A 27,570-nucleotide genomic window follows, 5' to 3' on the forward strand; every position below is an offset into this window, starting at 1 on the left:
GTTATTTGTGGGGGCGGGCTCCCCTTTACCCGGCCAGGAAGCACTTTGATGGCTCTGGGACATCCCTCCCGTCCTCCCCAGCAATGGATCCCACTGGGGTTTTAACTGTTGACCCTCAGGTCCATCATCTGTCACACTCTGACCTTTGCCCCCTCTGGCCACGCCCCACATTTGAGCCCTTAAAAAGGTGGCCCCCCAACCTCAGTCTCGGGCATCTGCTCGGCCGGTTGCTGCCGCAAACCCGCAACCCGCCGCCCCGGGGGCTGTGATCTCCGACTCTGGTAAGGGCGCCCCCCCCTTCAAATGACTCGTTTTGACCCCCATTTTGTGACCCTCGCCCCGACCCCCTCCAAAGGGCCCCACTTCAAATTTCGAACTTCGTGGTCCCCTTCGCCACGCCCCCTTCGCCAGTCTGACCTCTGACCTCTTCTACACCACCCTCCCCGGCGGCGCTGACCCCCGACCTCTCCGACGCGACCCTTCCCTCTCCGAGTGAACTTTGACCCCCGCGGCCCCGCCCCCTACTTGCGTAAACGCTCCCCCACCGCCATGGCCCGGCCCACCCCAATCTCCAGGCCAGACCGCTGATCCTACCGGCTCGGCGCTGCAGTTGCTCGCGGCCTAGCAGCTCGACTCGGAATCCCGAACCCTCACACCGCCCTCAGCTCTCTTGCGCCGCCGCCACCGCGGCCACTGCCGCCGCCATGTTAAATCCCCAACGAACATCCGGGGCTTTCCCCCCTCGCCGCCCACCAGTCCCCATAGCAACGGGGCTGACCGGGCAGGGGGCAGGGCCCGTCCAGGGGCGGAGCTGGGCCGCCGGCAGAGCCCGCTCCAGCCTCTGATTGGTGCAGATTGTCCAATCGGAGCCCTTCGGGCAGAAAATGCCGAGCGGAGATTGGAAAATTTGGAAAGGGTGCGGGGAAGCTGGCTCCCCGCCCAATCAGGTTCTTAAAGGGGAAATGACCATCCGCGTGCAGCAGTCGCACCTTACACCAAAAAACCGAGTAAGCGGGTGGAAGGCAGTAATGGGTACTAATGGCCAGAAACAGTTACTAAGCACTTCTGTTCCAGACACCCGGCCAAAAGCCCCTTGCATTGTCTCACTAAATGCTCACCAAACCCCTGTTGTATTATTTTTTTTTTAAGACTTTATTTCTTCATAAGAGACACACACACAGAGGGGGACGCATAGGCAAAGGGAGAAGAAGGCTCCCTGCAGGGAGCCGGAGAGGGATCACGACCTGAGCCAAAGCAGATGCTCAAGCCCTGGGCCACCCAGGCGTCCCAGCCCTGTCCTAGTATTAATACCCGCCTTACAGGGACAGAAACAGGCTCACAAGGGTGAACTAGCTGCCTCAGGATTACAGGAAGTAGATAATGAGTTTTGAACGACGATCCGCGTCCAGGAACTTGAACTGGAACCAAGACACTGTTTGATCTTAATCTTTTCTGTAAGCTTTTAAAAAAATAATTCATCCAAAAAAAAAAAAAAAAGGAAAATACGAGAAAACAAACAACAACAACAACAAAATCCATAAGCTAAACCCAGACATCCTATCCTATGCTTTCACTCACTGGGCCCCAGCTACGTTGCTCTTTCAGAAAAGATACCGGGCATTCCCCTTCCTCGGGGTCTTTGCATGGGCTGCTCCTCCTGTCCGGAAGAGACTCTTTCCCCAGGTATCCTCAGGGCTCCCTCCCTTACTTCTCTCAGGGTTTTACTCAAATATCTCCTTATCAGGGTGATTCCTTCCTACCCTAACTAAAGCAGCAAACATCCCTCTCGCATGCTAAGCCCTTCCCCTCACCTGCTTTTTCTTATTTTCCTGCTCCAATCGCCTTCTAACAAACTAGATAATTAGCTAATTGTAGTTATTTGGGTTGTTTCCTCTACTGAAATGTCAGCTCCACGAGAGCATGGATTTTTGTCTGATTTGTTTACTGTGCATGCCCAGTGCCCAGTGCACCATGGGCCTGTAGATGCTCAGTAAACATTTGTTGAATGGATGCTTGGGTGAGGCCTAATTCCACCCCCTCCGAGATACTCTTAAAGGCTAAGTGCATCCCCCCCCACTGCCCCGCCCCAGCGCAGTGTCTAGCCCATAGTAGCCATTTAATTAATGTCTGGGGGAGGCAATGAATGAATGATGGCAGGATGAGTCATTTTTTTCTGTACATGTACCTACCCTTTTTGTTTTTAACAGAATCAGAGACACACATTTATAAGGGATTTTGTGTTTCCAAAAACAAGATTAGAAATATCACCAGTATCTTTCCACATCATTTTCTTCAAGAACATTAGTTTTAATGGCTGCATAGATGCCATCCTATCAATGAACTCTAATTTGTTTAACCACCCTTTCTTGTTGAACATCTAAGCTGTGATAAATATTTTGCTATCATAAATGATACTCCCCCCGCCCGAGTTCTAGCAGTTAAATATTTATGCACATCTCTAATTATTTCCTTTGAATAGATTACCACAAATGGAACCCCTGGGTCAAAGGAAATGTACAACTTTACGATTTAATAATAGTAACAGTTCCCATGCATGGAGCTAAGCCGTGTAATCTTAACAACAGGGGCTATGGTTATTCCGGCTCGGCAGAGGAAGCTGAAGCTTAGAAAAGTAACTTTATTTGCTCAAAGTCGCACAAGCTAGTGGGGCAGAGCCAGGGCTCATCCCCAGTTTTGACTCCGGGGCAAGGCTCTTGCTAACCTCCCTCTGCTGCCTCCCCGCGGCCCGAACACGCATTGCCAAATTGCGCTGCAAGGATCCAACTCACACTCCCACCAGCGTTCAGAGGGAACATGCGCTTTGAAGTATCCTCGCCAGCATTAAATGTTCTTGTTTTTGTGCTCTTTTGAAATCTGTATGCTGCACAGAGTGTCCGTTTTTTAAAAAATCAAGTCTTGTAGCTGAGATGGCAACACTTTATCCCGGCCCCAGTGATGGGGGAGGAAGGCCAGGTGCAGCCTTTGCCTCAAATTGCATGGCATTAGGCTCTAGAAGCCACGTTTGGGGAAGCCCCCTTGGAACTTAATTGGGGAATCTCTGTCGGAGATCAGACCTGAACAAGCCCAGCAAGATCTGCTCCAGGGGTTTCCTAAGGATGGGTAATTAGGCCCTCCTACTTCAGGGCTCTGAGAGAGAAAATCAGCTCCAAAAGAGCCTCCTGGAAGAGGTGGTGAGGTGGCGACTCCCAATAGATGGAAACAGATGAGGAGGATTTGGTCTCATAAAAATAATGAATTTCAGTACATCAAGGGAAAAGATAAGCAGCAGTATAGAGGTGGCAGGCAATACTTTGTGTCCTTCATATGTAAAGAGCATTTATATTTTTTATTTTTTTAATTTTTATTTATTTAGGATAGTCACACACACACAGAGATTGAGAGAGAGAGAGAGAGAGAGGCAGAGACACAGGCAGAGGGAGAAGCAGGCTCCATGCACCGGGAGCCCGATGTGGGATTCCATCCCGGGTCTCCAGGATCGCACCCTGGGCCAAAGGCAGGCGCTAAACCGCTGCGCCACCCAGGGATCCCTGTAAAGAGCATTTATAAATCAATAAGAAAAGTGAACATACAACAGAAAAACAGGCAAAGGACATGAACAGAAATTTCAAGTACAGACAGTGGATAAGAAAAAATGAAACTGGCAAATAAGAAATTAATGAAAGAGATATTAAACAGATGCTTTTTATTTTTTTTGGTCTCTCTGGAAAAAATATTTTTAAAGATTTACTTACTTATTTGGGAAAGAAAGAGAGAGAGCATGAGTGGGAGGAGCAGAGGGAGAGAGAGAATGTCTCCCTGAGCCCAGTGCAGGGCTTGATCTCATGACCCTGAGATCACAACCTGAACCAAAACCAAGAATTGGAGGCTTAACTGCTCCATGTAGGTGCACCAGAAAAACATTTTTTAATATTATAATCAGTGCTGATGAGAATACAGGATAATAGCCACTCTCATACCCCATATATAGGACTACGATCTACAATCTGGGGCAGATTTTTGGTAATATCCATTGATTCCACTTCTAGGAATTTTTTTTAAGATTTTTATTTATTTATTTGAGAGAGAGAGAAAGCAGGAGCAGGGATGGTGCAGAGAAAGGAGAAGCAGACTCCCCACTGAGCTCAGAGCCTGATGCAGGGCTTGATCCCAGGACCCTGAGATCATGACCTGAACTAAAGTTTGACGTTTAACCACTTAACTGACTGAGCCACCCAGGCGTCCCTAAGAATTGTTCCTGAAGGAAAAAAAGAGAGACAAAGGTGTGCATGTGAATGTATAGGTGACCCTTGAACAACACAGGTTTGACCTGCATCAGTTTCCTAATAAGGAGATTTTTTCAGTAAATTCAGTACAGCACTATAAATGTATTTTCTCTTCTCCATGGTTTTCTTAATAACATTTTCTTTTCTCCAGCTTACTTTATTGTAAGAATATAGCATATGATACATATAACATACAAAATATGCATTAATTGACTATGTTATTGGTTAGACTTCTGGTCACACAAGGCTATTAGTAGTTAAGTTTAGGGGGAGTCAAGTTATTACTTGGGTTTTTGACTGTGCGGGCATGGGCACCCTGAACCCCCACGCTGTTCAAGGATCAACTGTATTCATCGTTAGTGGTATTCTAGTAAGATTTTTGAAAAATAATTTTTTTTAATTATTGATGTATCATACCATACTTCACGATTTCCCTATTGTTGCATATTTAGATTGCTTCCGATTTTTTTTCACTGCTTGCTCTACCAGAGTCTCTCTAAACACTTTGGCTACGTGAACTTATCTAATCCTTTCCACTTCTTTGTAAGATGGGATCCCTATTTCACAGAAGAGGAAACTGAGGCATGGGAGGAAGTGGGAAGTGGAACAAAGTCCCCCCACGTGTAAGCAGCTTTACCGGAATTTTAACCGGGAGGTCTGACTTCAAAGCTGATGCTCTTGAAGACTGCTCAAATTCAGGGCGCCTGGGTGGCTCGGCCAGTTGAGCATTTGACTCTCGGTTGCAGCTCAAGTCATGATCTCAAGATCTTGAGATCAAGCCCTGCATTGGGCTCATCGCTCAGCGGGGAGTCTGCTTGAGATTCTCTCTCCTTTGCCTCTGCCCCTCCCCCTGCTCTCTCTCAAATAAAAAAAAATCTTTTTTAAGAAAAGAAAAAAAAGACTGCTCAGATTCATTCAATAAATATATTCATTGAATGCCATCTGTGTGCCAAGCATGTTGATAATGACAACTGCAAACATTTACTGAAGATTTTCTCTGTAGCAGGTCCTGTGCTAAGCACTTTACAACTACTACCTCATTCTAAAAAAGACTTATTTATTTATTTATTTATTTATTTATTTATTTATTTATTTTAGAGAAAGAGTGAGCTTGATCAGAGGGAAGGGCAGGAGAGGGAGAGAGAATCTTAAGCAGGCTCCACGCTCAGCGCAGAGCCCGTGTTTGGCTCGATCTCACAACTCTGAGATCATGACCTGAGGTGAAACCAAGACCCAGACACTTAAGTGACTGCCCCCCCACAGGCACCCCTGAATTTCTTTTTTTTTAAAGAGAATTTATTTTTAAGTAATCTCTACACCCAGCATGGGGCCACCCATGACCCTGAGATCAAGGGTTGCATGCTCCACCAACTGAGTCAGCCAGGTGCCCCTGATTTTTTTTTTTAATAATGAATGTGTTACTTTCTCCCCTGAAATAAAATAACGATGTTATCTTTTTTTTTTTTTTTTTTTTCTGGAAAGCAGCAGCAAAGATCTGGACGGAGGATGGGGTAGAGGGCTGAGAGGAAGGACCTTCGCCCAGGGAGTAGGGACACCAAGTAACAGAGGTCCCCAAAGAATGCAAAGAATGTCCTGTCTCCTCAGGCATGTGTGCGGGGATGCCTAGAGGAACTTTTTGTCCTTTCTATGGCCTCTTCTCCTCCACATCCTTTCTTGCTCATTCCTATGGTTACAATGAAAATTTAGCCAATAAAATTACAGGATGCCCAGCTAGTTTTGGATTTCAGATAAACCTCAAGTCATTTTTTTTTAGTATAAGGGTGTCCCCACACAATATTTGGGACTAAATATATAGACTAAACATTTATGTCTATTTCTGAAATTCAAATTTAGGGCATCCTGTATTTTATCTGGCAACTCTACTCACTCCACACCAGTCACCCTGGCCTCATGGCTGTTTCTCAAACACACACACCCTTGGTCCTGCCTCAGGGCCTTTGCACCTGCTGATCTCTCTACCTGGATCCTTCATATAGGTCTTTGCTTTGACCAGCTCCCTGTCCTTTGGCTTCAACGTCACCTCCTCAGAGAGGCCTTTCCTGGGCACCATACTGACATCACCCTTTGCCTTCCCATGCTCTAATCCTCGCTGTATTTTCTCCACAGTGCTGATCACCATCAAGAATTCTCAGGCAATAGTATTTTTGTCTTCACAGTTTCTTCTCTACTTCCCCCAGTAGAATGTAAGCCTCACAAGGGCCAAAATATCATCTCAGCCACCACAGTATCTCCAACTGGATCACGGTGGGTGCATTGTTCTTCCCTGGTTCTTAACTGTAATCAACAACAAAAAACCTATTTCTGGCCAATGTGAGCAATGAAAGACTTCAGTAAATAAATATTTGTTAATGAATAAATCCTGAGACCCACAGCTCCTCCCCTCTTGTCTCTCCATAGACCCCAAGGCACCTCACAGACTGTCCCTGGGACCCTGTTGCCCCTCCCGGGAGCAGTCACTCCCAGCCTGCTAGGCAGGCATCTTGTGTAGCCTCCAAAAGCCTTGCTCAGGTTGGGGGGGTGGGAATCTCTGGGTGGCTCAGCGGTTTGGCTCCTGCCTTCAGCCCAGGGTGTGATCCTGGAGTCCTGGGATCGAGTCCCACATCTGGCTCCCTGCATGGGGCTTGCCTGTGTCTCTGTGTCTGTCTCTCTCTTTCTGTGTCTCTCATGAATAAATAAATAAATAAATAAAATCTTAAAAACAAAACAAAACACCTTGCTCGGCTTTGCCTCCCAGATGCTGCTGGGTCTTCACTCCTGCAACCTGTCACTTCCTGTGCTTGTCACACATCATGGGTGTTGCAATCACCGAGACATGCCTGTCTCCTGCATGCCCAGCAGTGGGAGCCCCAAGGGCTGGGCCTTTATCTGATTCACCCAAATTACCGTCATTCCTGCTATTGATCACCTGCTCCTTCGATGCCAGTGCTGCTTTAAACATTTTATCTGGGTTTCTCCTGCCTCTCCTCATTCACTCAACCAGTTTTTATTGAGCAACTACTATGTTTTGGGTACTAGAATCACAGGGATAAACAGAACTGGGAGAAATCTCAGAAACCCCCGCGCCCCAAGAGCTCACTTTCTGGTGGAGGAGCTAAAGAATAAATCATTAAAGATATTATCTCCAGGGGCACCTGGGTGGTTCAGTTGGTTAAGTGTTTGCCCTTCAGCTGGGGTCGTAATCCCAGGGTCCTGAGACTGAGCCCCGTGTGGGGCTCCCTGCTGGGCGGGGAGCCTGCTTCTCCCTCCCCCTGCTTGTGCCCTCTCTCAAATACATAAATAAAATCTTTAAAAAATAAAGATATATCTCCATAGTAGGCCACAATGTGGAAGTGATTGGAATGGAAAGGTGATGGGAGGTAGGCGGTGGGATGCTATTTTAATTTAAGCAAGGTGGTCAGGGGAGAGGCCTCACCACAGACTTGAAGGAAGGGAGGGAGAGAGCCATGGGGGTGCCCAGGGGCAGTGTCCCAGGCAGAGGGAACAGCCAGTGCAGACAGAGGAGGGTCATCTGATACAGTTGAGGCCAGCATGGCTGGAGCAGAGTGGGCAGGGACAAGTAGTGGGAGGTGAGGACAGAGAGGTGATGGGGGCAGATCGTGTGGCTTGGGCCACAGGGAAGACTCTGGCTTTTATCCCAAGTGAGATGCAGCCACAGGAGGGCTCAGGCAGAGGAAGGACATGACCTGACACAGGTACCTACGGGTCCCTTCGGCTGCAAGTGGAGAGCAGACTATGGGGGCTAGGGATGGGAGAAGAGGGGAGACCAGGTAGGAGGCAAGGGACAGGTGGATAGGACCAGGGTGGGAGAAGGGGACAGATTCTAGATGGACTTTACTTATTTTTTTTAAGCTTTTATTTATGTATTTATTCATGAGAGACAGAGAGAGAGAGAGGCAGAGACATAGGCAGAGGGAGAAGCAGACCCCCTTTGGGGACCCTGATGCAGAACTCGATCCCAGGACCCCTGGGATCACACCCTGAGCCAAAGGCAGACATTCAACTGCTGAGCCACCCAGGTGTCCCTCTAGATGCACTTTAAGGACCAAGTCAACAGAATTGGCTGGCTAATTAAATGCGGGACATGAGAAAAAGAAGAGTCATGGACAACATCAAGGCTTTCGGGCTCATTTAATGCCAAGGTGATCCCATAAAGTACGATCATTCTTTTGTGACAGATGATGAAACTGACATTCAGAGCGGGCTGGTGACTCCACATCCCACGGGAAGTCGCAGAGCCGAGATCCAAACCCAGTTTCTGTCTAGCCCCAGTGTCAGGCCTTTGCTCTCATGGTCACAGCCTCCTCCCCCCACCAACCCCTCTGGCCTGGGATGGACGCGGCCAGGCCCACACGGGCGCCAGCTCAGGCTTTGGCTGCAGCGTGCAATGCGTGACTCTGCAGCTGGCGACCTCGCAGGCTGGGCGCATCCCTCCGTGGCGTTCCCTCATTGCGTGTCACCCGAGTTGGGTAACCGCGTTTCTCTGCTCGCCCATGAACTCCTACAGGGCCTGGCTGGGGCCGATTCATCACTGTCCCCGGCGTGTCCCTGGCAGTGTCCGGCCAGAGCCTGGCATGTGGCACCATTAATGTTTATGAAGCACCTCTCTTGCGCTGGGCTGTGCTGGGGTGAGCTCTGGGCCCCACTCTCTGGGGACTGACAGCCAGTGGGGGAGACAGACACCCCCTGCTCCCCAGACACTGCTGGCCCCGGGTGGGCACCACTCAGCCTGAGAAGAGGATCTGGGAGGGGTGGGTGGGGGAGGTGATAGACCCACAAATGAACAAGATGGCCCTGGTCTCCACCCCCACAGACTCTAGGCCCCAGGGGGCCAGACTGACCCAGAACAAGCCTAAATCAGTAAGAGGATTCCAGGCAGCTGAGAGCCAGAAATGAAGTAAAGCAGGTGATCGCAGCTCTCTTCGCTGGGGCTGTCAGGGGAGGCTGAGGCCTCGGGCTGAGAAGATGCCAGCCCAGGATGAGCCAGGGAGAGGGCATGCCCAGGGTGAGAAAGAGCTCTGTGCAATTCAAGAAACCGCAGGAAGCTGGCGTGTCTTGGGCACAGTGAGGGGTGGCGGGGGTTGTCCATGTGAGGAAGCTGAGCCTGTGCAGCTCATGCAGCAATAATGTGAGGTCGGCTTGCAGAACTGGGAGCCCACCCGCTGCCCGGGGAAGCCCTCAGCCCTGGGGCCCGCGTCCAGCTCGGCCTAGGACTCCTGCACTCAGATGTGCCAGCTCGGAGCCCTTCTGTGGATAAAGGACAAAGTCCCCCTGGGCCCTGTAAGGCCCCACATGATCTTTCCCACTCACCTCCCTGTCCCCATCTCCCGCACTCACTTGGCCCGGGCTTCACAGGCCTCCACACTATCACCCTGGCAGGGCGGGCGTGTTTCTGTCTCAGGGCCTTTGCACCAGCTGCTCCCTGCCTGGAACACACTCTGCCCCTATCGCTTCTCCCTCAGACTCCTTCAGATCAAACATCATCCTCCCAGTGAGGCCTCCCTGGTTATCCTTGCAAAAACTGCAACCGTCCCCCCTCATGCCCCTTCCTTCCTTGCTTTTTCAGAGTGCTTACCAATATTTACCCTGCTTTATATATTTTTCTTTTTTATTGTGCTGGCGATCTGACCCCCTGGTTAGAATATCAGCTCTGCGAAGGCAGAGATCTCTGGCTTGTTCATAGCTGTCTCCCAGGACTGAGACCAGGGCCTGGCACGTGGTAGATGCCCAATAAATAGTGGTTGAACCCATGCAAGGGAGGGGGTCAAGAGAGGGGGGAGAAAAGGAAGGGAAAGGGAGAGGGAAACAGCAGGTCTGTGAGATCCTAAGCCTGGCAGGCACCCCCAGCTTGGAGGCAGGAGTGTTAACATTTCTCCCCTCCAGGATAAATTGGTGCTGGGCTGGGAAACTGAGGCACAGGGCGACACTGTGAGCACTCCTTGGGCGGCAGGAGCACGGACTGCGGGTCTAGGAGGAGAAAGGCCCCCGACGCCACCTGCCGGAGACTGGGGTCATGACAGCCGTGCCCACTTGCTGACTTAGGGCAGGAGATGCCCTTCGCCCCTGCAGGCAGGAGAGGAGACGGCCCGGGGGCCACCCCCAGAAGTGCAGAGTCCACGGAGGCACAGCTCTAAGCCTCTTTATTCCCGAGGCCCCGTGGGCGCCCCGCCCTGCCAGTGCTATGCAGGAGAGCAGGGCTGTGCCGCCCCACACCTGCCCTGCTTTGCTCTGTGCCTGCATACCTGCCCTCCCATCACAGCCAGGGGGTACCCCCACCTCTCCAGGAGGGGAGAGCCGCCCCGGCTGCCTCCGGGCTGCAGCCACCCCACATGGGCCCTCAGGAGGGCTGGGAGTCAAGGCCTTCCCTGACTCTCCACCTGGGCCTGGGCAGTGTCCAGCCAAAGCAGCGAGGCCCGGGGTTCCTGATGAGAGCTGCCCCTGTACCTAGAGGTACATCATCCGGCCAAGCAGGGGTCTCACCACCCAGACATCGTCCACAATCTTCCCATCCTGCAAGGGACAAAAACAAAGGAGGTAGTGAGAGCTCAAAGTCCAGACTCCGGGGCCAAGGACCTGGATTCACACCCAGCCCTGCCTTGAATGGGCTGTGTGACCTTGGAAGAATTGCTAGGCCTCTCTGAGCCTCAGTTTCCCTCATCTGAAAAGTGGAGATGACAGTAACAGTACCTACCTCATAGATGTTGTGGGAATTAAATGAGATTATTTGTAGAGGGCTTTTTAAAAGGGGATCCTGGGCAAGGACTGGGTAAGGTGTAGTCTGTTATGAGCACAAACCCCACAGTCAGACAAGCCTCACTTACATCCCAGTGCAACAGCTCTCTACATGGCCCTAAGAATGTTACCCAACCCTGAGCCTCACTTCCTTATTCTATACACAGGGGAGAACGGAATGTGATCGACACGTAAGCCTAAAGCCTACCCCCGGTACGTGCACCGTTCAATAAAGGGTAGTTATTTATAATAAAGAGAATGTGGTCTTTGGAGATAGAGCCCAGCTCTGCCACCCTCCAGCTGTGTGACCCTTGGAAAATTACTTCCCCTCTCTGAGCCTCAGTTCTCTCACCTGCAAAATGGAAAGAAAAACTATCCCAAGGGATTGCTGTGGTGATTAAAATGCTACTAGATGTAAAGCGTCTAGGCCAGCATCTGATATACAACAGGTGCTCAAGAAATCATAATTATTACTATTTGAAAATTACAATGGCAGGGGTGCTGGTGGCACAGACGGTTAAGCGTCCGACTCTTGGTTTCTGCTCAGGTCGTGATCTCAGGGGTGTAAGATCGAGCCCTGCATCGGGCTCCATGTTCAGCTCAGAGTCTGCTTGAGATTCTCTGTCTCCCTCTGTCCTTCCACCCACCCTTCTCAAATAAATAAATAAATCTTTATTTTAATTTAATTTTTAAAACTTTTTTGTTAAAGATTTTACTTATTTTACTCATGAGAGGCACAGAGAGGCTGAGACACAGGCAGAGGGAGAAGCAGGCTCCCTGCGGGGAGCCCGATGCGGGACTCAATCCCGGGACCCCAGGATCATGCCCTGAGCCAAAGACAGATGCTCAACCGCTGAGCCACTCAGGCATCCCAATAAATAAATCTTTCAAAAATAAAATAAAATCACGATGGCAAAAATAATGAAAGGTAAACCATGAAGATTTGGGTCCATTGAAAGCTGCTTCTGCTACACACACAACATATTGGTTTCCCTCTCACCTGCTCCCACCACCCACTGCTTCAGGTTCATAGACACCTATGGAATTTACCATACTTTGGAGATTGTTCTAAGCACTTCATATAAATATTGTCATCCCCTTTAACAGATGGGAGAGCCGTGGCTCAGATAGTTGAAATAAGTGGCTCGAGGTCAGCCAGCTGGCAAGAAGTGGAGGCAGGATTTGAACCCAGGATTGCGAGCTCTGGAATCCATGTTTTTAACCACCCGACTCCAGAACATGCTGGGCCTGGTTACTCAGGCAGGTGACTGGGCCACGGCTCACTGACCTGGTCATCCGACACCTGCTGGATGTGGACGTGGGTCCCGTTGAGGATGTGTAGCCGCGTGTACCCGTACTCTTTCACCCGCACGGCGCTCCAGGGCCGCGGGAAGAGGGAGAAGGGGGTGAGCCGCTCCTCACAGCCCTGCCAGACAGAAGCCTTTAGACCCAGGGCTGGGGTGGGTGAAGGCCCCGCAAGGAGCAGAAACAACCTCCCAGGCCGGGACCCTGATGCCCCCAAGGAAGACAAAGTCTGCTAAGACTTGACCTCACTAATGCTCAGGACTGAGGGTTTTCACCCAGCCAGGCTTCTTGCACCCCCGGGTCTTTGACTTTTAGAAAAGTGCACGGCTGTAAAACACTGCCCACTGCAGCATTTTCTGTAAAAGCCCTGAGCTGGCAGGTGCCCAAATGCCCATCAGTGGCGGTCAGTTAAATTCTAGCATAGCCATCACAAAGCAGGGTGTTACGGAAAGGTGGCCGAGATGCATAATAAAAGAGAAAACACAATTTGAAGCAGAGACAAAACCTAGAGGTCTCAACAGTGGGGGCACAGTAGACCCTCCAAGGAAGCTTTTTATAAGTCACCGGTGCCTGGGGGAGGACGGGTGTTCATCCGTGTAGCAGAATGCCAGGCGACATGAGCAGAGAGCATGAGGGACCTTAGGAAATCACCATTCTGCAGCCATCATTATAATAATGAATGGAAGCAAGAATCATCAATCGATGGTAAAACTAATGGTGAAAGTTTGAGGAATAGCCAGGTATTGGCATAGTCCCAAATGATCTCTCCAGGACAAAGAGTATATTAATAATCATTAATTATATATAACATTATAAAATATTAATAATATAATAATCGCTACGACAAATAAAATAAGACCAAATAGAGATTAAAACAGATGTGGTTGGGGTGCCTGGTGGCTCAGTTGGTTGAGCATATGACTTTTCTTTTAAATTGTATTTATTTATTTGATAGAGAGGGAGCACAAGCAGGGGGAGCGGCAGAGGGAGATGGAGAAGTAGGCTCCCCACTGAGCGGGGAGCTGGATGTGGGACTTGATCCCCCGGCCCCAGGATCATGACCTGAGCCGATGGTAGATGCTTAACTGACTGAGCCACTAGGTGCCCTAAGACTCCTGATTTCAGCGCAGGTCTTGATTTCAGGGTCATGGGATTGAGCCCTGTGTCCGACTCCGTGCTGGACGTGGAGCCTGCCTGGGATTCTCTCTCCCGCTGACCCTCCCCTCCCTGCTCACAAGCACCTGCTCATGCCCTCTCTCTCTCAAAAGAAAACAAAAACAAAAACAAAAAAACAGATGTGGTTAGATGTTCCCGTTTGGGAAATATTGGTAAAGGGTATATTGAGACTATTTGTATTTTTGCAACTTTTCTGTAAGTCTGAAATAATTTCAAAATTTAAAATTGAAGAAAAAACTAATCTATGCTGATTAACGTTCAGAATAGCGATCACCTAGGGGTATGAGGAGCCATCTGGTGCTGATAACATTCTATTTCCTGCTCCAGGTGGTGGCTTTGCACTGGGCCAATGCCAGGGCCCCGTTCTCAGAGATTCCGGTGTTTGTTCTGGAATGGGGCCCAGATGCTGCAGTTTTAAAACTTCCCCATATGATGTGCACCAAAGTTGAGAACCCCTAGGGCATGAAGCATGATCCAAGTTGTTTTTAAAAAGTGGGTAATATAGTAACACATCTCTATCAAGACAATTACTCAATTGTGCATGCAGAGAACATTCTAAAATGCCATCCAAGAGACAGAGCACCAGAGTAGGGATGAAGAAGGGGGTGTGAATGCCTGGGGTTCACCTCCTGCCCCTCTGTACTGTTTGAATTTTTATCACAAGTGCTTCTTACTTTGATCCTACTAGTCTTTAAGAACCATATTAAAAAATAAGCTCTCTCTCCCTGCAGAAACAAGTGACTCCAAGGTGGAGAGGGGAAGGGTGGGAAAACACAAGATGATGTTGGAGCACCCTCTTGGGCCAAAAAATAAGGAAGTGCTCACGAAATGACAGGGCCACACAAAGAAACACAGGACCTGACCTCAGGAGGTTCCAGTGGCCCAAACGGGGGCAAGGTGAGCAGTGGCATAAATAGTATCAGATAATCACCCCCAGGATAAAATAATCACCCATGAGTCCACACTGGTATAAATCACTAACAAACTACAGAAATGGGACGGAAGGGACTCTTCCTCATGAGAGGATTCTAATGAATAAATCTAGGAGGAATGAGGGAAATAGCAACTCCCCATTAGAACACCACAGTAATCATTGTTGCTGGCAAGACCCATTGGGGGATTCCAAAATCAGTAGGTGAAAGTTTGAGGAGAGACGGGAGATTTGCATGGCCGGAAAGTATCTCCCTGAAGATACTTACTAATTCGAAAGGGAAATACAACTTTACAGCGGAGGAACCCAGCAGACACCTCCTTAACCAGGCGATTCAGGGAAACACCTCCAGGAATGAGACACATGGATGGGAGGAACCCCCCACCCAATGCACCGAGGAGAACACAACATCACTTCTGTGACTGTCTTGTGCAAAATGCATAACCCGAATCTCAGCAAAAGGACAGACAAGCCCAGACCAAGGGGCATTCTGCAAAACAACTGGCCAGGAGTCTTCCAAATGTGAAGGATGAAAGACAAGGAAAGACTCGGAAGACACAAGAACTAAACTGAGTGTGGGATCCGGGAACAGAAAGCGGTCGTCAGTGAGAAGTTTGGTGGAAGGTGACTCGGGTCTGGAGTTCAGGTTGCAGTGATAATAAGAAGCTCTCTGTCTTTGGATCCATCCTGTACACCTGGGCACGCCCCTAACCCCTGCCACTTGGTGAGCCTGGGACTGAACAAGTATTTGACTGCCTGAGCCTCTGTTTCCACATCTGTACAATGGCCCTGCTACTAGGGCTACCTAAGCTCTAAGGTTGAGAGGTGGTGACAGCAGCTATAGGAACACATGGCACGTGGGCTGGTATTAGAGGCAGTAAAAATGAAGAGGCAAGAAGCCAAAGGCACCCTTCCCCATGCTGCTCACAGCAGACCCGGTGATGATGTGGACAGGGCCTCGAGGGTTGGTGTAGGGCGTCTCTCGGCTGCCGTTAAATACCTGGAGAAGGGAAGAAGGGGGAGGCACATGTCACACCAGGCCACACTTGGGGGATCCAGGGATCCACCTACACCAGCTGAGGGGCCCTCGGACCTCCTGAGCCTCACCTGGTAGTTGTAAATGGGCCACAGCCGTTCGTATGAGTGCTCATGAGCCCACAGCTGCAGGTCGACCCCTGAGACAGAACAAGTTGGGGTCAAGGCGTTTGGTCCTGGAGAGATGGAAGGGGCTGGGGCCTGGGGCCAGGAGTCCCCCGGGTCACTCACCGTATTTGTAGAAAAGATCCTCCAAGCCGTAGAACTTGCCACGGAGGCCTTTGCGAACCTGGACAGGGTGAGCAAGGAGGTGAATGGTGTGAATGGTGGTGCAGGCCGGCCCCCCGCCTGGCTTTCAGCACCCCGACCCAGGGAGGGGTCCTCACCTTGCTTTCATGCCACGTACAGTCATCCAGGTCAGCATTGGAACAGTACATGGGCCGGTGGCCCATGGTAATGATCCACGGCCGCGCTGCCCGGTTCTTATTGGCTTTCTAGAGAGAAGGGCCCAGAGTGAGGGGCAGGGGTGGGGGGAGGGGGGAGAGGGTGGAGGCTGGTCAAGGGATGATGGGGGACCTCCCCCCAGGTTACCTGGAGGTCGCTCTCCAGCCAGTGGAACTGTCTCTCTACCAGGTGGCGGCCGTAGTGGAGGAAGAAGTATACCTCGGTGGAGAAGGAGATGATGTGCGCAGGGCCCAGATCCCAGCTGGAGGAGTCAAAAGGCATGATTCAGAGGTGGGGTCTCCTCGGCATCTCCCACCCTCCAGTCCCCCCAACCCCAGTCCCCCAGATTACCTGTACCACAGGCCTTCAGTGTTCCCTGGCATGGTGAAGCGGGCCTTGTAGTTAGAGAAATTGCTGGATAAAAGGAAGTAAAAGGGTGGGGAGAGGGTCTGGGGTCCCAGAGCCCACCCCTATCTCCCCACTGTCAGTTCAGGTCTGGCGCCCAGCCCAGCCCTCATCTCCTCTCCTCTCCTCTTGTTACCACTAAGGCGCTGCTGCAGCGTGAGATACTAAGGTAAGATGCTAAGTAAGGGAGGCATGTCTGTTTGCATCCATCAGACCCTCACCCACCCCGAAGCCCCGGGCCCTCACTAGCGTTCTTCGTGATTCCCAGGGCACGTCATGTATGGCAGGCTGGCGGCCACAGGTTCGATGAGCCGCATGAACTTGTCCCCAACACGAGCGTTGTCCTGATCCATGTTATAGGCAAAGTCTCCTGGGGGGCAGGGGGACCGAGGAGAGAGTGAGGACCCAGACCTGGCCCTCCCTTCGCCCTGGTTGCTCAGCTGTGCAACCTCCTGGCCCCAAGCCATCCTGGTTCTCTGATACCTACCTCACACCCACCCACATGTGCACTTGGAGCTGTTTCCTGAACCTCTGGCCCCTGAGACCCTCCCTCCCCCGCACCCTACAAGACCTCGCTGGTCTCCTGTGCTCCTATCACACTGGCCCCCATCTCTGCCCGCCCTCTTGTCCCCTCCCAGGACAGCGCTGACACGATCTGGTACTGGTTTTGTACCAGGCACAGTTCCAAATGCTTTACATACTTGATCACCTGAATCTTCAAAACACCCTGTGAGGTGGATGGTATTATCGCTCCACTTCAGATGGAGAAACTGAGGCCCAGAAGGGTTAAGTGCTCATGCAAGATCACATGGCTGGTTAGTAAAGATCCAGGAATCAGGCCCTGGGAGTCGCTTCCAGAGTCTGTGGCTGTGAACCCAATCAGCCCCAATCTCCATCTCCCATGTGTGTCCTTTTCCCCTGAAGCCACAGCAGCAATGATAATGACAAGGAGCACGTGGCACTTACAGCATGCCAGCCAATGTCACCTATGTAGTCATCACGACAGTCCCGTGATTTCTGGAACAGCCTTAGCTCTCATCATAATAACACAGAGGACAAAACCAAGGCACACGGCTCTACGTGCTGGAGCTGGGATTTGAACCTGGGCAGTCTGGTTAACCACAGACACCACGTCCAGGGCTGGCCTCGTCACCTGTCCCCTTTAGAACCACACTTACCCCAGCACAGTGCCCTAGAGAGCCCCGGGATCGCCTCCTCCCCCCCAAGCCCCACTCCCCACCTCCGGGTGCACCCATGCCGATGCCTCACCCACATGGAGAACAGCATCGTACATGCCCTGCTGGGTGTCCCTGCGCAGCCGGGGTAAGGCCTTCGGGTTGTCGGCCCCCAGGTCCCCAAACACAGCCAGACGGGGGCTCCAGTGGGGACCGTTCTTCAGGGCTCTAAAGCGGAACCGACGGCTCCAGCCCTGAGAACTGCCACAGCGGTAAACTGAGGGCAAGGGAGAGGTCACAGTCAGCTAGGCGCCCCCCAGGCTGCCTCCTCTGCACAGCCCCCACAATCCATCTTCACTTGGTGGGGAGAGGAAGTGAGGATTGAGGGGTTCTGACCCATGCTCTTCGGTCCACCACACCCCAGACCCCAGCACCTCCCATTTCCATCCCGGAGTCTCATGCAAGAGGCTCCAGATGAGCAGAGCCGTTCCCAGCCCGGCCTGAGCCCCCTGCCCGCGGTGGCTTCCCGCTGACACCCCACTCCTCTTCCTGCATCCCCTCAACACCTGGGTCTGGGGTCCCTCTCACCGTACTGGACCCCGGGCAGCAGCCCCCGCAGCGTGACTCGATGGATGTAGAACTTCCTCCGCAGGACGCCCCCATCCACGAAGGGGCTGAAGGTGCCCTGAGCCCGGAGCGGCAGGGGGCCTGTCAACTGCAGTCCGAACTGCACTTCGGAGCGCGTGGGGACCCACGTGGTCCAGGTGACAGTCATGGAGCCAGGCTCACCTGCAAGAAAGGAACAGAGCCAGGGCGGGCAGTGAGGCCTGAGCCAGAGCAGGGAAGGACATACAGACACAGACTCTCTCCAACAGCTCAGGGACAAGTTAGTGGTTAGGGACACGGGTTCCGGAGCTCCCCGCATTAGACCTCAGCTTTGCCATCTGCAAGCTGAGCTTCCCTGTACAAGTCACTTCGCCTCTCTGAGCCTCAGTTTCCAACTCTGTAAAGTGGAATAATGATAGTATCTAAGGGTTTTGATGAGGCTTAGGGGAATAAATACAAGAGAAGCACTTGGAACGGTGTGGTTAGGATTCCATGGGTGAGTGGATATGATTCTTAATATCTTGATTTACTCGTGCAGCCGGTGTGCCAAACATTTTACAGACATGATACCACTTAGGGGTTATAAACCCAGATGTTGAGAACCCTACTAGGTAATATAAACAGGAACAAAGGCCAGCTGGAAAGAGTAAGGCAGCAGAGAGCTCTGGGGTGTGCAGCAAACTGTCCACCCCTCCCTATCTTAAAGGGGCCACCATCACCAATCCCGTGATAGCGGTCTTGCAGGAAGCAGGCTCAGTGCCCCTAAATCTGTCTACTTCTATAGGAAGTCACTATTACATGGGTTTTTATATTCCAGGAACATAGACACATAGATAGAGATAGATAGATAGATCCAAACTTTTCAGTGATAGCTCAAAATTCTTAAATGCCAGCAACCAAATCAAGGTTTGTTTTTATAAGACTTTATTTATTTGAGAGAGAAAGAGCAGGAGAGCATAAGTGGGAGGAAGGGGCAGGTTCCCCACTGAGCAGGGAGCCCCGATGTGGGCTCCATCCCAGGACCCTGAGATCATGACACGAGCTGAAGGCAGATGCTCAACCAACCAAGGCACCCAGGCGCCCCCAACTCAAGGTTTTAAACCTGCCACACGGTATGGTCTGATGTCAAGAGCACGTGTTCTTATTCCGGCAACAGGAGAATGCGTGGGCACAGGATTGTTCATTGCTGTTTGTAATCACAGCATATCAGAAACAATCAAAATGCCCATCCACAAGAGAGGGACCCCAATAGACTACGTAACATCCAGACAGTGGAGCACAGGGGAGCTATCCAAAGAAAGAGGACACATTCTAGGAAGTGCTGTGGAATGACATCTGGGACGTCCAGTGAAATTAAAAAAGCAAAACACACAAGACTTGTCTATGGTCATATGTTCTTCATGGAAGAGCACCCAGGTACCTACTCATCTGCATGAAAGAAATACAGGAAGGAGTCAGGAGAAAGGAAAGACATGGGTTACTTACATGGGGTGGATGAGAACGGGTAGAAAAGGGAGACAGGAACGGAGCAGAAAAAGACCAGAAGGGAAAACATGATCTTTTTTGTGTGTAATTCTGATTCTTAGAATTATAGTCACATTTCATATTTCCTTCATGCACCCCTAAAATCACACTAACGATTACAACCACCTGGGATGAAGGGAGAAGCCAGTGTGGAATGTAAACTCTAACCAATGGCGGTCACTATATTTATTTACTTTTAAGATTTTATTTATTTATTCATGAGAGACACAGAGAGAGAGGCAGAGACACAGGCAGAGGGAGAAGCAGACTCCCCATGGGGAGCCTGATGCGAGAATCGATCGCAGGACCCCGGGATCATGACCTGAGCCAAAGGCAGACTCTCAACCACTGAGCCACCCACGTGTCCCAATGTCACTATATTTAAAAAGTAAATAGAACAACCACACTGAAGAGGGGTTAACCACGGACTAGGTCTCGACTGGACACTATAAAACTATAGCAAAAAAGGTACAAATTTCCAGTCATATAATAAGTCATAGAGATGGAAAAAAGGACAGCCTACGGAATATAGTCAAGCATACCATGCTAACGTTGCATGGTGACAGATCCAGTACTGAATAGAATTGTCGAGTCGCTCTGTTGTACACCTGAAACTAACGTAACATTGGATGTTAACTTATACCTCGGTAATAAAAAAAATTAAAAAAATTAAAAAAAACTTTAAAAAAAACTACAGAGGAAAAGGACTGCACATACTTGTCACCTAGTAAGTGTTCTCACAGGGACCCAGGCAAACAATTCTGAGACTGCTTTATGCCTCTACTCGCGTTGAACAAATACCTAAGTATACTGTAAAAGTGGGAGATAAGTTTCAAAATGCTGGAGAAAGAAGGCTAATAAGAGATAAATAAATAAATAAATAAGGAAAGAAGAGGGCTAGAATAAGCCCGTGATGTCGGACTAGAATCACAGGTGTCAGTATGATCTCACGGTAAGTGCGATTATATATGTACAGATAGAAATGGAAATTGAGATGTGTCTGTGTAATACACACACACGTTGCCTAGGTTTGTTTGTGAAGGGCCTGGAAGCTGTGATACCTCAGTAGCCACGAGCACACCTAGTGCTCAGATCTTAGTTTCTAGATACCTGTTCTGTGACGAAAGAAACCCGGGCTCCTCGGAGAAGCAGTTGATTCCAACGATTGGGGAAGGAAATATGCGAAATAAGCCTGGAGTGACATGTGGTGCCAGAAAGTGGGGGAGTGCTCAAGAAATGATGGGGGTTTGTGGAAAGAACTCGGAAGCCGATCCGAAGGAATTCCAAAAGACCAAATCTGGGACAACTTGAACCACAAAATAAATAATGATAATGATTTAACCTATATCAAAATAGATATTTGTAAGTCTATTCTGAAATACATAAATAAATAAATGGATGGATGGATGGATGGATGGATGGAGGCGGGAAGCGATAGCTTTCCTTAGAGTAAAATTTCCATTAGATGGAGAGGAGGAATTAGAAAGTCACAAAATCATAATTAGGCAAACACCACGCTAATAATTATTTCAGGCAAGATCCACCTTGGATGGATCTTTAGACGGATGCTAAAATCAATGGGTTAAAGTTTTAAGAGAAACATAATTTGCATGGTCTTAAGGAGCCTCCCTCAATTTATTTATTTATTTATTTATATTTATTTTTTATGATTTATTTATTTATTTGAGAGAGAGAGAGAGGCATGAGTGGGAGGGGCAGAGGGAGAGGGAGAGAGAATCTTAAGCAGGCTCCACACTAAACTTGGAGCCTCACGCAGGGCTCAATCTCATGACCCCGAGATCATGGCCTGAGCTGAAACCAAGAGTTGGATGCTTAACTGACTGAGCCACCCCAGCAGCCCTCCCCCCAAGGTATTTATTAACCGCAAAAGGAAGAAGAAAAATCCTATGGTGGAGAAACCCAGCAGGCCCCACTGTAACCACGCAGTGAAGGTCAACACCACCAGTAACAGCAATAAGCTGCGTCAGCATCGTGCGCTCGGATACCAGGCACCAGGCAGGACACAACATCCGCAGCTCTGATAGTCTTGCCAGCAAAGCACGTAACTTCATTCCAATCAGGAGAAAATACCCGACAGACCCCAAATGAGGGCTACCCTACAAAATAACTGCTCAGTACTGAAAAAATGTCAGATCATGAGAGGTAAGGAAAGACAGCAACTGGCAGGTTGGAGGTGACTAAGAAGGGCAGCCAAATGCTAAATAATGAAATAAGCAAGCGGAAAAACTGCTGACATTCCAGCGGATTCTAGAGTTTAGTTAATAGTATATTATACCAATGTTAATGACTTCCTGTGTTTTTTTTAAGATTTTATTTATTTATTTGAGAGAGAGAGAGAGAGAGAGAAAATGAGTTGGGGGAGGGGCAGGGTGAGATGCAGACTCCCCACTGAGCAGGGAGCTGGACTCAAGGCTCAATCCAAAGACACTGAGATCCTGACCTGAGCCAAAGGCATAAACTTAACTGACTGACCCACTCAGGCACCCAACTTCCTGGTTTTAATAAACATATTGTGGCACCTGGGTGGCTCAGCTAGTTAAGCATCCAACTCTTTTTTTTTTTTTTATTCATGAGAGACACACACAGAGAGGGGCAGAGACACAGGCAGAGGGAGAAGCAGGCTCCATGCAAGGAGCCTGACCCGGGACTCGATCCTGGGTCTCCAGGATCACACCCTGGGCTGAAGGCGGAGCTAAACCACTGAGCCACTAGGGCTGCCGAGCATCCAACTCTTGATTTTGGCTCAGATCATCATCTCAGGGTTGTGAGATCAAGCCCCACGTCAGCTCTAGGCTGGGCATGGAGCCTGCTTAAGATTCTCTCTCTCTCTCTCTCTCTCTCTCTCTCTCTCTCCCTCTGCTCCTCCCCTCCCCTGCACGCACATACACATTATGTCTCTCTAAAAATAATAATAATAATTTAAAATAAACAAACACATACCAAAATTATGTAAGAGTAGCAGAAACCGGGTAAGGGAGATATGGGAACTCTGTAATATTTTTGTAAATTTTCTGTGAAATCTAAAATTAGTAAAAGTTGAAGTTTTAAGACAAATATCCTGGGTTGCTGAGCCGGCCAGCAGGGGTCCAAATCCCAGACTGTGTGACCCAGGTGTCAGACTCTTCTATCTCTATCAACCTCAGTTTACTCTTCTGTAAAATGGGAGTAACTCTAGGACCGGCAGCTTAAGATCCAGTGTGAGGCTAAGTGAGTTATCCCTCTGAGGCATTTAGTAAGAGCTTATTTGCTATTGTTACTGTGACGGCCAGACAGGGGACAGCTGTCATCTCACTGGTTTTCACAGCAGCACCACGAGATGGGTTTCTGTCCTTCCATTTTACAGAGGCCTCCAGGCAAAGTGCCTTGTCCAAGGTCAGTTGGTCAATGAGCGTCAAAGCCAGTTCATTTGAGTGGTTTCAGATTCTACAGGGCAGCTAAGCTTTACGAAACGATCTTCCTGGGGCACCTGGGTGGCTCGGTTGGTTGAGCGTCCGACTCTTGATTTCAGCTCAGGTCATGATCCCAGGGTCCTGGGATCGAGTCTTAAGTGAGGCTCCCTGAGCTGTAGGGAGCTTGCTTCTCCCGATGTCCCTCCCTAGTTTTTCTTTCTCTCTCTCTCAAATAAATTAAATCTTTAAAAGAAACGATCTTCCTCACGAGTGTCAAGGACACACACACACGCACAAAAAAAACCCCAAAACCCAAAACCCAAAAAACCAGGAAAGACTGAGGAGCGAAAGAGACTAGAGACACAGCAGCAAGATGCAGTGTGGGGTGGTGGATCAGATCCTGGATTAGATAAAGACATTAGTGGAAAAATTGGTGAAACCCGAACAAAGGCCAGAGTTCAGTTAGTGATATAACGCCAAGGTTCCTTTGTTAGCTTTGACCATGGGCACATAAGACGTTGGCATTAGGGGAAGCTGAGTGAGGAGCATACGGAAACCCTGCACTAACTTTGCACCTCTTCCATAAATCTAACATTATTTGAAAATAGCAAGCTGAAATTATTCAAAAGCCAGACAGAAAGAAAGGGCTGTGCCTTCAGCTTCGGTGCGGTATCGAAAAGGAATAGGCACAATTATTTGCAATTCCTTTTAAAATTCTCCTCTGTGTTTCAACCCCAAGTCTTGTGAGACCACATTTCCTTCATATGCATCATCCAAAGCAACAGCAGCAGAAGCAGATGTGGGGGGGACCCGGGTGTCTCCTATTAAGCCAGACATTAAAGAGACTTAAAAAGATGTAAACCAATGCCACGCTTCTCATTAAATTTGTTCCCTTTGGTACAGTCGTTATTTTTCATGAAAAAATGCCATTTACCTTAACACAGAATGGCTTTATTACTGTTCATTTTAAACGACTTAAAAATGTTTAAGTGCCTCAGTTTCGGGTTCTAACACGGCAAATATTATAGGTATAACTCACATAAACTAACGCTCTTGAAGGTTCGCAATCGTTTTTAGCCACGCGAAGGGGCCCTGTGACAAAAACGTGTGAGAACCATGGCTACACCCCATTTTGCCACTTCACGGGTTATATCTCATTTACTCCCCACTATGAGGTCACACTAATATTTTCCCACTGTCCCGATGAGGAAGCTGAGGCCAGAGAGGTTAAGTCACTCGCCTACGGTCACACAGCAGGTGAGTTGCAAAGCGGGGATTGAAACCCCCAGAGGGGGTTTGGGTCCAGAGGGTCCAGAGTCCAAGGCCTGACCACCACAGGGCCCTGTGATTCACTAGATCAAGGACCAGGAGGCAGCTTTGGGGGGACACAAGGAGCAGTGACACAACGACCACACCAGTTGTCCCATTGGAGGACGCTTATGAGAGGCTGGACGCCGGAATCATTTCCCACACAGCCAGCTGCACCGCTGCTGGGGACCCCCGCTCAACAGAGGCACACAACCGAAGTCCAGGAAGACCAGCCCAGCCCAGGCTCCCACAGCAATCCACAAGGGGATACTTGAGCCCCCAAACCCCCTGGGCCTCCCTGGGAAACTCCCAGAAGTGGCCACAGAACTTACCTGGGTAGGACAGGTGGACTTGCTCAGGGGCCGCCTCTGGGGCCCCCTGGACTCCCAGGGAGAGAAACAGGAGCAGACAGCAGCAGGACCGGCAGGGACAGAGGGGGCGCATGGTGAGGGGACAGTGGGGGAGGGCAGACGGAGAAGGGGAGGGGTCCGCAGTAGATCAGATTCCGTCAGGAACAGCACCAAGGGGCTGGGAAGACGCAGGGTGGGAGATCAGGCAATGTCGGGGGAGGCAGGCAGGATGGTGAGGTCTTCAAGGGGATGGTTATCCGGATGCTAGAGAGAAAAAAAATCCGATCACCACCAAGCCCCAAGTGTTCTGAGACTCGCTGTGTGCTAAGCACTTTGCATACATTAACTCCTGGGAGCCTCCCAGCATTCCTCCGCGTGGCGGCCACCGTGATCACCACCGCCGGATCACCGGATCACGGATCACCCAGGAGGCAAATGAGCAACAGTGATTCAGTGCACGGCTAGGGTGTGATGGAGCCGGACTGGAACCCAGGGGTCCTAACCGCAGCTCACCCCTGATCAGTGAGAGGTTTGGGGGAGGGGTGGGGGCTCAGCGTAGAAAGTTGCCCTTGGCAACCCCCTCCCCAGCATTCCAGCCTCCTCTCAGCAACCCCAGCTCCTCGGACCTGTCGCTCCATCCCTAGCGGCGCCCTGGGCTCTCAGACCTCAACACCCTGCATTTTGGCCTCCAGGCTTGGTGTTTGGTCTTAGTGACCTCAATCCTCCACTCCATCCCCAGGTGCCTCCGGAATTCCATCCTACCTGGAGCGGGAGCTTGCCCTCTGCCGCCTGCCTGGCATCCCATCCTGCCTTGGTGACCCCAACCTCCCCCCCCAACCCCCCAGCCCCCCAGCCCTGCACCTGCTACCCAGTCCCCTTCTCCCCAGCCCTTCTGGCCGGCTCCAGTTTGCTCCCCAGCTCCCGCAGGACCTGCTGGGGGCCCAGCCCGGGTCAGGCCCGTCAGCGGCAGGGGGACTCCCTCCCGGGCCCGGCTCACCCTCGGGGCGCCCGCCGGCCGCCCGCACGCGCGTCTCCCGCCACCAGGGCGGCGGCGGTATTTATGAGTTCGCAGGCACCGAGGCATCCAGCCGCCCACAGCTGTCCCAGCCCCGGAAGAGCCGGCCTTCCCCAAGTGACAGGCTCCCAGACAACCGGGGCCCCGGGTCGCACAGGTCCGGCCGGTCCTGGGCGCCCCACGCCCACCCGCCCACCCCCCCGGGGTGGGGCGTGGGAAGGGGGACCCAGAAAGGCTTGGTATGCCGCAGCCGCCACCTCCAGGCTGACCACCGGAGGAGCGCCGGGACAGGTAAGGCTGCGCTCGTCCCCCAGCCGCCCCACCCCGCGACTGCGGGAGTCCCCAGGGCACGGACACTGGTCCCCACCCCCTGCCCTGCCAGATCCCGAGGTCCCCAGGTGTGTCGGCAGTGGGGCCTGCTACCCAGGGGATTCCCCTATCCCTTCCCGCCCGCTCACCGTCCTCGAAATTCCTTCCTCCTGCCTCCTTCCCCAAGCTTGGCCCTCGGCTTCTCCCCAGAGAACCCCCAGTCCCCTCGGGGGCACACTAAACAGGCGACATCAAAATCCACGAAAAGGCTGGTTTCTGCTGCTTCTGAGCTGGGCGCCCTAGGCGAGGTACTTAACCTCGCTGAGCCTGGCCTTCCTCACCTGTAAAACGAAGGTAGTAAGAGTACATACCCTATGGGCTGTTGCGAGGATTAAACCAGATGAGGCATGAAATTTCATGCTGAGAATGCGGCCTGGCCCAGAGTAAGGGCTGGATGAGAATCAGCTTTTTTTTTTTTCTTTTCTTTTTTTTTTTTTTAATTTTTATTTATTTTATGATAGTCACACACACACAGAGAGAGAGAGAGAGGCAGAGACATAGGCAGAGGGAGAAGCAGGCTCCATGCACCGGGAGCCCGACGTGGGATTCGATCCGGAGTCTCCAGATCGCGCCCTGGGCCAAAGGCAGGCGCCAAACCGCTGCGCCACCCAGGGATCCCTCTTTTTTTAATTATTATTAATGCATGAACTCCAGAAATTGCCCTGGGGTCTAGGTGGGAGCCAGTGAGAATTTTCCTGTACACCTTGGTGAGCTGTTTGAAGGCTGAGAGTGGCTTGCCACAAAATATGTTCAGGGGCTCCCCCAGCAGCAGGAAAAGTTGGGGGGGGGATGTGTGCAGGCTTTTCATTATTCTCCCTTCCTGTCGGCAGATAAAATGACCTGACCACTTGGCTTTTAGTAATTCAAAGTATAGCAGTTCGGCTGGTTGAGTACGCAGATTTCCGAGCCTGACTCTGAGCCTGGGAAGGGTTCAGGATGGGCCTGCTGTTTGGATTTTTCCCCACCCTCTAGAGTCTCTGTGACAGCTTAAAATGTAATAATAAGCAGCTCCTTCAGCCGTACTCAAATACCCTCAAGAACCCACTCCCACTCCTACCCATTGTAGCTCGCCCTCAGTTTTGTTTTTCTTCCAGAGCTGAGGCTCTTAACCTTTTTCTGTGCCAGAGACACTTAGGGAGCGCTGCTGAAGCCCTTCTCAGAATCATGTTTTTACAGGCATGAAATAAACTCACAGCGGCATGAAAGAAACCAATGCCACTGAATTATGGATATAGAAATTTTTTAAGTTTATTTTTTTAAGTACTCTCTACACCCGGGGCGCCTGGGTGGCTCAGTGGTTGAGGGTCTGCCTTTGGCTCAGGGCGTGATCTCGGGGTCCTGGGATTGAGTCCCGCTCGGGCTCCCCGCCTGCTTCTCCCTCTACTTATGTCTCCGTGCCTCTCTCTGTCTCTCGTGAATAAATAAATAAAATCTTTTTTTTTTCAAACGTACTTTCTACACCCAACATGGGGCTCGAACTCATG

The 27,570-nt window shown here is 50.6% G+C and overlaps 2 protein-coding genes across 4 annotated transcripts in view; both read right to left on the reverse strand.

The window, feature by feature from the left end:
• The window catches only part of PAK4 (p21 (RAC1) activated kinase 4), a 43,107-nt gene extending 42,366 nt beyond the window's left edge, over nucleotides 1-741 (reverse strand). The window contains exon 1 of one of the 2 annotated variants that reach the window (XM_055309774.1): nucleotides 595-741. The gene's annotated coding sequence lies outside the window, so the exon portion shown is untranslated. The remainder of the gene's footprint in view (nucleotides 1-594) is intronic. The other variant, XM_055309775.1, reaches the window with a different exon arrangement.
• A 7,674-nt stretch (nucleotides 742-8,415) lies between these two features.
• On the reverse strand, nucleotides 8,416-25,790 carry ACP7 (acid phosphatase 7, tartrate resistant (putative)). 2 transcript variants are annotated; one of them, XM_055310304.1, is made up of 13 exons: nucleotides 25,700-25,790; nucleotides 24,685-24,966; nucleotides 18,093-18,293; nucleotides 17,599-17,781; nucleotides 16,576-16,699; nucleotides 16,276-16,338; nucleotides 16,072-16,186; nucleotides 15,867-15,974; nucleotides 15,712-15,769; nucleotides 15,553-15,620; nucleotides 15,374-15,445; nucleotides 12,322-12,459; nucleotides 8,416-10,811 (listed from the first exon to the last, which is right to left on the reverse strand). In XM_055310304.1, exons 2-13 carry the CDS (start codon nucleotides 24,794-24,796, stop codon nucleotides 10,746-10,748), a joined length of 1,308 nt encoding a protein of 435 aa, XP_055166279.1. In that variant the 5' UTR covers nucleotides 24,797-24,966; nucleotides 25,700-25,790; the 3' UTR covers nucleotides 8,416-10,745. The 2 variants fall into 2 exon arrangements, with proteins under 2 accessions (XP_055166279.1, XP_055166280.1); XM_055310305.1 differs by lacking the exon at nucleotides 25,700-25,790 and adding an exon at nucleotides 25,633-25,653.
• Between the last annotated feature and the right edge of the window lie 1,780 nt (nucleotides 25,791-27,570).

The sequence above is a fragment of the Nyctereutes procyonoides genome, unplaced genomic scaffold (assembly GCF_905146905.1).
Source record: "Nyctereutes procyonoides isolate TBG_1078 unplaced genomic scaffold, NYPRO_anot_genome, whole genome shotgun sequence".
In the NCBI taxonomy this organism is placed as follows: Eukaryota; Metazoa; Chordata; class Mammalia; order Carnivora; family Canidae; genus Nyctereutes; species Nyctereutes procyonoides.

What these genes read in the sequence shown, in the direction of transcription:
- ACP7 (XM_055310304.1), bottom strand. Translation starts at nt 24,796, where the DNA reads ATGCGCCCCCTCTGTCCCTGCCGGTCCTGCTGCTGTCTGCTCCTGTTT. An exon ending in GGCTGGAGAGCGACCTCCAG is followed by an intron (nt 15,975 to 16,071) that starts GTAACCTGGGGG and finishes CCTTCTCTCTAG; the next exon opens with AAAGCCAATAAGAACCGGGC. An exon ending in ACATCATCACCGGGTCTGCT is followed by an intron (nt 12,460 to 15,373) that starts GTGAGCAGCATG and finishes TCTGTCTGGCAG; the next exon opens with GGCTGTGAGGAGCGGCTCAC.